General features: G+C 46.2%; 1 protein-coding gene across 1 annotated transcript; it reads left to right on the top strand.

The window, feature by feature from the left end:
- Positions 1–4,012: 4,012 nt before the first annotated feature.
- On the top strand, positions 4,013–10,131 carry TLR4 (toll like receptor 4). Its single transcript, XM_032131037.1, has 3 exons — positions 4,013–4,252; positions 5,054–5,220; positions 6,488–10,131. Exons 1-3 carry the CDS (start codon positions 4,148–4,150, stop codon positions 8,745–8,747), a joined length of 2,532 nt encoding a protein of 843 aa, XP_031986928.1. The 5' UTR covers positions 4,013–4,147; the 3' UTR covers positions 8,748–10,131.
- Positions 10,132–10,956: the final 825 nt, after the last annotated feature.

The raw sequence follows: 10,956 nt of genomic DNA, 5'->3' as shown, positions 1-10,956 counted from the left end.
CCATATGGAGTAGCTGCCACAGATAGTGACTATCCTGACACTGATTAATCACTTCTTCTAGGAGTGTATTTGTCCCTGGTTACTTGACACAGTTCTTCCCTAATAGCTTTGGAATAGTTCTGGGGTGTTCATATGACATTGGCTTTGGGGAATAGCCCATCTGATGGCACTCATTGCCTACTCCAATGCAGGCTTGGCTGATTTTCCTCAAACTAACTTAAACTCTGGCTTTCAGGTTGTTTTTTTCTGTCCCCTGCATACACCAGTCTCAGTCCTTCTCTCTAATGGGAAACACCCTCAGCTGTGCTTAACTCTGCTAGGTGCCACCATTGGCAATGGGCTGGGCTTGGTCTGGGCTGTGCAGCACGAAGAGATTGTGATTCCACCTCCATGCCCTTCCTTGACACTTAGAGGCATGACAAGAAACCTGCATTACAGATGCTCCTTGCTCTGGAACTGCAGCTGGAGTCAATCACTGCTCAGAGAGAAGTGATGCTGGGTCTGGTCTTCTTTGGGTCTGATACACCAAACTGAATGTGGAGTGTCTCAGTCTGAGTGTTGTTCTCTTCTTCAAAGCCAGGAGATCCAGATGCAGAGGCAGGGGGTCTAGGCTGATCTTCCATCAAGTGTGAGTTGTGGTTCCCCCATCCCTGGAAGTGTCCAAGGCCAGGTTGGATGGAGATCTGAGCAAGGCACGGGTTGGAACAAGATGAACTTTAAGGTCCCTTCCAATCCAAACCAGTCTGTGATTCCCTTATTAGACTCCCTTCACGTGGGGAAGCATCACAAGTGAGAGTTACAGGCATGAAGGCTCTCTAGGACCTGTTCTGATGCAATCAGTGTCTCAGCTCCCTCCCCAGCCTTGGGCAGGCTCTGTGTGCTCCAGCACTGGCTCTGTCCTGTGGCTGCCAGGTCAGGCAGGGGTTACTGTGCAAGGCAGTGACTCACCATTTCCAGGAAGCAATGTATTTGTGGAATGTGCAGCAGAAAGATCTTAAAGATGTTTTCAGATTATTCTTTCCCCCAATTTCCCTCGTAATTTATATAAATTGTTTTTGCCAGCAGAATGGCTGGGAAAATTCAACTTGCTGTTAAATTTGTGCCACATTTCCTGTCACTCTTCCTTTCCACTCAGACAGCCCTTCAGACCTGGCCAGGTGACTGACCTGCTGACTATAAGGACTGGTGATGTGTCAGGTGAACCCCAAGGTCTGGTAACTGCCTGCACCCCCTGAGCCTGGATCCCTTGGGTGCAGTGGCTGATTTCAGCCTAATTCACCACAGGTGACTGCAAAGTTGACACTGTGATAGGAAGGGACATGTGGCCAGTGCTGCAGCCCATCTGAGAGCAATGCTGGGTCACCTGGTGTATCCTGAGCTTCTCAAGGACTTTTGGAACCTCTTGTGGTGCTCCCCATCTTCAGCTCCACAAGTGCTGTGCTGTGAAAGTGCCAGCACCTCAGGAATGCTCCCCCCTCTGATCCATGAATCTGTCTCATCTGATCCATAGCTCATAACCAAATAGTTGCTATAGATGGTCCTTTCACTTAAAATAAGGCCTGGTTTGTTTAATCTTGAAATAGTTTGTGTCATGTTCCTTAGCCTCTATTTGCAGACAGACTTGGGCAACTGCTTGAGATGACTCCTAGGAAAATAGAGCCTCTCTCCAGGGTAAGAGCTCTGTTGATCTACATGTGGTACTGGGCTAACTGTGACCTTAAAACCACTCTAGGTACAGATAACCCTGTTTTTATGGCTCTCACTACTTGTCCAGGAATTTAGCTAACTTTGCTTTTTGGCTGGAGTTCACAATTCATTTTCTTTTAAAATAAGCAAGGAGAAGATGTTTTGTCAGTCCAGCTATATTGTGGCTGTCTTATGCTCTGTAATACCTTGCTTGAGATCACAAAGGCTGCATATGCACTGTCTGCATTGTGTTACTTACATTAGAATAATGTTCAGGAGGACAAAGATTGCTCAGGCACATGGTTTTGGAAACATATTCTCTGTAAAACCTCCTTGCTAAGAGATCTTTAATGATCCCACTGGTAAATGGCCAGAGTAGTGAATCATGTTTGATTTTAGATGTTATTCTTGTCACTTTAAGGGATTCCAAATAATTCTTTTGGTTTTTGTGAGCAATTACACAGACGTTATGGCTTTCTCTGCATTGTTGTGTGCCAGCTGAGTAATATGAAGTTAACCAGCACTGACTTTCTAAACCGGTGGCCGGGTTTGATCTGCTAACTTGCATGTTTTCTGCTAGTGCCCCATGCCTTGCAGTGTCTGTAGGATTTGTCCTTGAACAAATGGCGATGGGTGTTGTGAAACTGTCCCTTGTGACAGCAGCAGCACCTTCTCTGAACGCCCTTCAAGCTGCACTTCCCACTTGACCTCTGAGCGTGGCTGTGGGAGGGACTTTGTGATGCTCCCAAACTCTTTAGCATCTTCAGTAAGTCTCCATTGAAATGGTAATTTCTAGAGCATACTTCAGGCTCATCTCAGCTTTAGATAAAAATTAAATGTGGATTGCCTCATTCCGCATATTGAATACTAAGGGATGCACTCGTTTGTTCTCTCTGCAGACACACGATGCTCTGCCAATTTCCTTAATCCAGGCACAGAAGCAGTCAGCAATTGTTTCCATTCACTTTTGATTCCATCTATAAAAGGAAATACCTGCAATCACCAGAGGCTTTTCAGAGCAGGGATTTTGTAGAACTTGTCCAATTTCAACAAACTTTTTGTCTGCTGGCTTAATGGGCACTATCTGCCTGCACATCAGGGTGTCGGTTTTAGCTCCCATTGTGCTGCCATGTGTTTTTTATTGCAGAGATCATCAGTTATTTTAGGATTTCCCCATCTACCTCTGGCTCTCTACTAACCTGTCGAAAAAGCCTAACCCTCACCTCTGAAATATTTTAAACTTTTCTTTATAAGCGGATTGCTCACTGGACTGGTACTGCAGCTTATATTTAATATTAATTTTCACAGACTGTCATGAGTCGTCACACTTTACTCCATCTTCTAGACCAATACTCCACCCTTTTCTCATATTTTTGCCACTTCTCTGTCTATGTGGTGTTGATAATACCCAGCAACTCTATGTAACATTTCTTAGTTATCTCCAGGAAGACAGGAGGAGATACATGAATGCATGACCATTTATCAGAGTGAATGAAGGCAGGGAGCTTTATTAGAAGGCTCACAGCTGACTTAAATTAATATTGCCCACTGTGAGGTTTTACAAAGCTTTTTCCTGAAACAATAGTCTGCACTGGGAATTCAGCATTGAGCTGTTCTCTAGCCAGGCATCAAACAGAGATTCAGGCATGACCAGGGCAGGGAGCAGCTCTGAGCCCAGCTTAGGGTGTTTGTGCCTCTCATTTTTGCTGCTCCCAGCAATTTCTCCCACAGGAAGAGTGGGGAGGGGTGGAATTTCTGTGACCACAACTCTGATCATTCTGTGAATCTCCTTGTCCTGGAGATTCCTGCAATAATATTCCTGCAATAATATTCCTGCAATAATTGCAATAAAGGTCCAACCAGATGGATAAAATCTGGATGTTTGTTCACAAGAGCTCGGCCAGAGATAAACCTGTGCTTACCTGGCTTAAGAAGACCTCTTCCACAGCTGAGCACTTCTCCAGTACTTGCCAGGGTGAAGCTGGGAGCGTGGCAGGAGTGCAAAGGCAGAGAGTCACCTCTCTAACCAGTGCACTTGAATTATGGCATGGGGAGCATGAAACTGGGCTCAGAATTGCGCAAAATATTCTATTTTTTGGGGTGTTTTTGCCAATTTGACCTGAGCTAATCAGAGGCAATCAAGTCAAGTGACACTGATGGAACCCATATTCTTCTTTAATTTCTAGCCCAAACTATATCTGTCACTACTTCTTTTTTTCTTCCTTGCTTTTTTTTTTTTAACATTTTTAAAAAAACAATTTCAAGAAGAGCAGTTCACCCAGAGCATGTGTGGAAACAAGACAGTGACCAGGTTTCACTTCCCTTCTCATTCTCTGCAACTCTCAGAGATGTGTGGTGAGAAGCAGGAGTGGTGAAACACAACCCCTGGCACTGCAGGAGGTTCCTCTCTCCAGGCTTCTCTCTCCATGCTCCTTTCTCCTGCACTCCTGGCCTCCTGAAGATGCCCAGGAGAGGAGCCCTTCCTCTGGAGATACTCCTGGTGCTGCTGCAGCTGGTGTTTGTCCCTTCCCCACTGGCAGGCTGCTTCCTCAATCCCTGTTTGGAGGTATGTGAGCTCCAAGTGAGCACAAAATCCTTCTGTTTCTCTGGTGCAACTTTTCCCTTTGCTTGGGAGATTTGTGCTTCAAGCCTCATAGTTGTCTTAGGAAAGCCCAGCTTTTCTTTCAAGGTTGTTATCAAGGAGATTGAAGTATTTGAAGTAAATTCTGGTCTCGAAAACACCTGAGAACCAGAACCAGCATCAAGAACCTTTTCTTCTCGTTGGCTTTCTGTACCTCTGAGGGTGTTGCAGTGCAGTTACTGTAATAGATTATATTTCCCTTGGAAGGGATCCAAACCTTACCTCATTTCTACAAAATACAGATTTTCTCCTGATTTCTGCACTAGTGATTTCACCAAGCACCTGACACTGACCGACTGCCTTTTGCAAAGTTTTGCTGACAATTATTTGCTTGCAGAGTAACTTTGGTTCGAGCTGCCTGGTTACGTGCAGGGGAAGAAGGCTGAGAGCTGGTGCTGGACATGCAGTGTGTCCATGAGTGCTTGTCCTGCTGGCTCTCTCAGAGGTTGCTGCTGGTTCATCTGTAGCCTCAAGGAACACTGCCCTGTAGTTTTGTCCCAGCTTCAATCAGCAAGAAATGCAGCTCTTGCTGGGGAGTAGGACTGGTTCTATTAGAAATGGAAAAATGCTTAGGATATGTAAGATTATTTCCTAAAACTCAGGGTAGGTCCTTTAGAAATGAACTGCAAGGGGGGGTCATTCTGCTCCTGCTTTCCTCGCAGTGACATTTTCTGGTACTTCATGAAGAGCAGATGTTGACCATGATTGGGTCTGCCTCTGTTACAGATCACCCCTAACACAACTTTCAGATGCACCGGACTGAACATCTCTGGAGTTCCTGATGGAGTCCCAAACACCACCCAGAACCTGGACCTCAGTTTCAGCAATCTGAAATCACTGGGCTCAAATTATTTTGCATCAGTCCCTGAGCTGCAGCTTCTGGATCTTTCAAGGTAATAGGATCTATTATGTGGACACTGGTTAATTTTTCTTTCACCAGCTGGGCTGCAATGGTGGCTTATTTTGGGGTCTATTGGTCTTGGCTGTTTATTTTTTTTTCTTTTCTCTTGTGCCTGTGTCCCTGTGTCTGTCATTTTGCACATCCCCGTGGTGCAGTGATGTGCAGCTTTTAGTCCAGTCACTGAGTGCACACTCTCCACTCAGAGCTGAGTCTGTCAGTCTGATCTTGTAGGCTGGGATGTGAGAATGAGGAGGAAGATGTTTTACTTGTCTCTGAGCAAGAAAAATGTCAGACTTTTCACTGTTACAAAAACTCTGAAGTGGAACATCTTGGATGAGCTGTTTTTCTAATCACAGTTAAAAAAAAATAACATGAAGGTACATTGATTTTCTAAAAGGCTGTCTTAAAATATCAACATATTCTCTTCTCCCTTCTCATATATCTGGGGGAGGAGATGGGGGAGGCCTATTAGCAAATTTCAATTGATGTATAATTTCCATTGACTTCAGACAACAGTTTCTCTGGGTAAATTGTTTCACTGAGAAATGTCACTCAGTCCCATCACAGCTCTAGCTCCAAAGTGGCAGAGCACGTTTGCTGTGAGACACACTGGCTGGATTATTAAACTAATTCTGCTGGGATTCACTGCAGAATGAATTTGGGTCTCAAATTCTGGATCTTCCCACATGAAACAAACCTTAGGGGGCCACCCTCATTTTCCTCTCTTACTTTTCTCCTTCAGAGCCAGCACAGCCTGGGGTCTGCTCCCTCTGAGCCATCACCAGATATCAACTGCTGACAGAGTTGTGAGCTCTGCCACAGCTGCACCGCTCTGGTGCCAGTGGGGCTGCCCAGATGTGGCTGAGGTGGAAGTCTGAGGGCTGTGGGGATGCAAGATGTGAGGGAATGCTGGATCTGGTTGGTTCTTCCATCAGTGATGGTCATCACAATGTCACTTTGGCCTAAACTGAAAGCCAGGCTTCTTCTTTCCTGCTGCCTGCATGAATTTGTGATCTTCACCAGGTATCCAGGTCTCTTGCTTTGAATTTTAGATTAGAGAGGGAGGAGAGGAGGAGGTGAGAGGAGGTCTCCTGCTGTAGGAGCCTTCCCTTTGCACATCCAGGGACGCTGGCTCTGCCCAGCGCAGCAAAGTCAAACCAGCCCCCAGCATGAGGCTGAGCCTGAGGATGTCACACCAGCACTCAGTGTAGGCAAGGACAGTGTTTCATGCACTTATATTTTCTTTTCATGCCCAACAGGTGCCACCTCCATACAATAGAAGATAACTCCTTTGTGGATCTCCAGAGACTTTCCACCTTGATTTTAACTGCCAATTCCCTCCAGTACCTGGGGAAAGCAGCTTTCTATGGCTTAACGTCGCTGAAGAAACTGGTTCTGGTGGAAACCAACAGAACCTCTCTGTCTGAGCTGCCCATTGGCCACTTGCATACCCTGCAGGAGTTGAATTTAGGCCACAACAGCATTACTTCATTGAAGCTTCCCAAGTATTTCGCCAACATGACCTCCCTCAGGCACCTGAGCTTCTTCTCTAACAAGATCACATCTATCTCCAGAGGAGACCTTGATGCCCTGAGGGAAGGGAACAGGCTCAACCTCACGCTGGTGCTTTCCTTGAACAATATAAAATTTATAGAGCTGAGGGCCTTTGCAGGGATTCACCTCGCTGAGCTGGCTCTCCGGTCTGCTTTTGAGAACTTCAGTGTGATGCAAGCTTCTCTGCAAGGTCTGGCTGGTTTGCAGGTCAGCAGACTCATAGTTGGGGAATTCAGCGACAGTGAGAGACTGCAAGACTTTGAGAGAGGGCTCTTGAGTGGACTGTGCCAGGTACAGATGGAAGAGTTTGTCTTAATCTGCTTCAAGGGTTTTGAGTATAACACAGACACTCTCTTTAACTGCATAGGCAATGTCTCCACTATTCGTTTGGTGCACCTCAGACTTGAGGAGATATCAGAGGTTCCTGCGTGGTCTAAAGTGAAACACCTGGAATGCAAGAAATGCCATTTTGAGGACGTACCTGCTGTGAAGCTGTCGCTTTTCAAGGAACTGAGAGTGCTTCGTATTACCAAGAACAAAAGACTCAGGATCTTCAAGCAGAAATTTAACAGTCTCAGTAACCTGGAGGTCATAGATTTGAGTGAGAATAGCCTCACCTTTAGTGGATGCTGTTCCCCTCAGTTTGAAAATTGTCCAAATTTGAAACACTTGAACTTAAGCTTCAATTCCAATATCAAACTGACTGGAGATTTCACTAATGTGAAGAATTTGTTATATTTAGACCTTCAGCACACAACTTTATTTGGTCCTGGCTCCTACCCTGTCTTTCTATCCCTTCAGAGACTGATTTACCTTGATATTTCCTATACCAAAACTGAAGTTAAATCCCAGTGTACATTTTGTGGCTTGAACTCTTTGCAAGTGCTCAAGATGGCAGGGAACTCCTTTGAGGACAATAAGCTGTCAAACAACTTCAAAAACCTAAGTCACCTCCACACCTTGGATATTTCAAGCTGCAAATTAGTACATGTGGATCGAAGTACTTTTGATGCCCTCTCTGAGCTAAAAGAGCTAAACATCAGCAACAATAAGCTCCTGACCTTTGATGCTGGAGTCTACCAGCCACTCCAAGCCCTCCGAGTCCTGGATTTCAGCAGAAACCAACTGACTGTTCTGTTGTCCTCAGCCCGGGAAGTCCTGCCTGACAGCCTGGTCCTGTTGGATATCTCTCAAAACCTGTTTGACTGCTCCTGTGTGTACCTGGACTTTCTGATATGGATCAGGGAAAAGCAGGAGCTGCTGCAGAATAAGGAGCTGATGCTGTGCCACACGCCCTCGTACGTGACGAACGTGAGCCTGCCAAGCTTTGATCTGTCCTCCTGCCACATCCATGCAGGCAAAGTTGTCTTCTTAGTGGTTGTGTTGCTCTGTATAGTGGTGCTCCTCTTCATGATTTACAAGTACTACTTCCAGCTCTACTACTTCGTGGTGCTGCTCAGTGGGTGCAAACACTCCGCAGAAAGAGGTGACACCTACGATGCCTTTGTCATCCACTCCAGCAAAGACGAGGAATGGGTGATAAAGGAGCTGGTGGAACCCTTGGAAGGAGGAACACCTCCCTTCCACCTGTGTCTGTACCACAGGGACTTCCTGCCAGGGGTGCCCATTGTCACCAATATCATCCAGGAGGGTTTTCTAAGTAGCAGGAATGTCATCGCAGTCATCTCCACTGACTTCCTGGAGAGCAAGTGGTGCAGCTTTGAGTTTGACATTGCCCAGTCCTGGCAGCTGGTGGAGGGAAAGACTGGGATCATCATGATTGTGCTGCAAGATGTGAATAAGGCCCTGCTGAGGCAGAGATTGGGGCTGTCCCGGTACCTGAAAAGGAACACCTACCTGGAGTGGAAAGACAAGGAAATAAACAAGCACATCTTCTGGAGGCAGCTGACAGGAGTCCTGATGGAAGGCAAAAGTTGGAATCAGGAGGAGGTAAAACTCATGTGAAAAGAAAGAGTGGTTCCTCCTCCCCTGTCTGCCATCCTGATGGCTGGTGCTCAGAAGCTGGGTCTTCTCTTGCTGTTCAGAGTCAGAGGGAGTGGATGGAGGCACTGCCAAAGCACTACAGGAATTCCTGCCTTGCTGATCACCTTTTCTCAAGGGAATTTGCAAATTCAGGAGTGACAAGAGCCAGAAGAGCTGCCTGAGCTCTGTGTTTGCCCATGGCTGTCACCCGCAGGTAGCCCAGCAATACCTCAGGTCTGGTGGGTCAGGGAACAGACCAATGCCCTTACTGTCATCTGGCTGCTTCTGAAAGTGGATTTGGGTCCTGAGACCATTCACGCGGAGGAAGTTCACAGTCTGTTTCTTTGAGTGGCGCCCAGAATCTCAAAGGCAGAGTAAAGACACAGGATTCTTGGCTCTAAAAATGGTGTGAAACAGAAAGCAGACTTTGGATTCCAAAAGTCTTGTGTCTGCTTCCGTGAGCACCATGACTCAGGGGACAGACCCTCCAGAGAGCAATGGGGCATCTTTGTTCCAACTGCTTCTCCTCACCCAGTGTTTGTGGATGTACTCTGGGACTGACTTAAGTGAGCAAAATTGAGCCTGAACAAAGTGTTTTGATGTTTACAGCCAGCCAGTTCTAGATTAAGCTTTTTCACTCTCTGGACCAGCCTTAATTCACTGTTGGAAGGTGCTGCAGGAGCCTTCAGGGTTTGAAATGGAGTTCAGATCTGCCTGTCTGCTCAGCCTTCCCCAGGGGTCAGCTGCCACATGGAGCAGGACTGCATGGGGGGCTTTGTTTTTGTTTCACTGAGAATGTGCCTGACATTCTGCAGGGAGAAGAGATAGAGGGGAAAAGTCTGGATTAGCTAAACTAAATGTATCCCAGCACAATCCTGAATCAAGGGAAGGAAGGTCTAAATGCCATGGAATCATATCACAGAGCACTCCATCGATGTGTGGGATATTGGATGGGGCAGGAGTATTGCTCTCTGTTTATCAAAGGCTTTGGTTGGGATTAATCACTGAATTACTCTGGTTTTAAACTTGCAAATCCTTCTATAATCAATGAGGATCTGCAAAGGCAAAACAGAAGCAACTGAGTGGTGAATCAGATCTGATATTTATCCAGAAGGAAGGCCTGATCCAGCTCACTTTTCTAAGCACCAGACAGGGACATTTCTATGGAGCAGGATCAGGGATCAACATCACACATTATTGCATAGAGGGGGAGAGCCAGTTCCAGGCCTTGTACTGGCAAAAGTTGAATCACAGCTCCCTCCCTGTGTGCTGTGTCAGACAATACTACCAAAAACCCCCACAGCCCTCCCTAAGCTTTTTTGTGGCCCAGGAGATGAAGCTTTAATAAAACTAAGCTTGATGCTGCGTTCCCTTGCCCAGAGAGTTTGTTCTGCATCTGCTAAATACTATTCCAGCAATTCCCAAAATTAAGTTCTTACCTCTGCTGGGATTGCTGGGTCCTGCAGACCTTCCACCTCACCCTTCCACCCACAGCTCCCACCTCCTCCAGCGACAGAGGCTGCTGGAGATGGTGGGGGACAGTAAACCAGGGCACAGCTCAAGGCTCCCTGGACTGAGGACAAAGGAGGGCACAGAGGACAAAGCAAACATTAGCTGGAATTTCAGCAGCTCCAAGTTAAATTGGGAAACAAAAGAGGAAAAATTAAATAGAGTGGGAGTTCCTGCTCCTGAATTGAGCAGCACTGAAGCTGCATTTCTCCTTCACTCTTTCTCTCTGTGGCTCCTCTGCAAACAATTCAGTGGATGTGTATTTCTGGCACAAAGCACAGAGTCCTATGATTCTTGATTGTAATTATAACAATGAGTTTCAGAAAGCCTGCAAGTGGTTCTGGGCATCTATAAAAGGGATTTAAGACAGTATTGTTTAAAAAGTTAGTGTTTTTTTGAATATCAAAGCAGCTTTAGGAGAGCTGGAGTGATGTTGAGACGAGGCTCCCACCAGTACAATTTAAAAAGAAACTGGTCACTTGTTTTTCTCTTCTTATTCAGAGTCTCTACAGCAGAGATAGATACATGAGTAGCCCCTTGCTTCCTTATTGTCCAAGAAAAAGCCACAAAAATCATCATAACTTCAGATGACCCTCTGTGGTCCCTTCCAGCCTGACCCACTCTGTGATTCTGTGACCTGCCCAGGCAGTGCCTGTCTGCCCTACACTGAGGTTTACGAGTC

This window comes from Corvus moneduloides, chromosome 21 (assembly GCF_009650955.1).
Source record: "Corvus moneduloides isolate bCorMon1 chromosome 21, bCorMon1.pri, whole genome shotgun sequence".
Taxonomy (NCBI): domain Eukaryota; kingdom Metazoa; phylum Chordata; class Aves; order Passeriformes; family Corvidae; genus Corvus; species Corvus moneduloides.
Note: the sequence above shows the minus strand (reverse complement) of the source record. Positions and strands in the feature narration are given on the sequence as shown.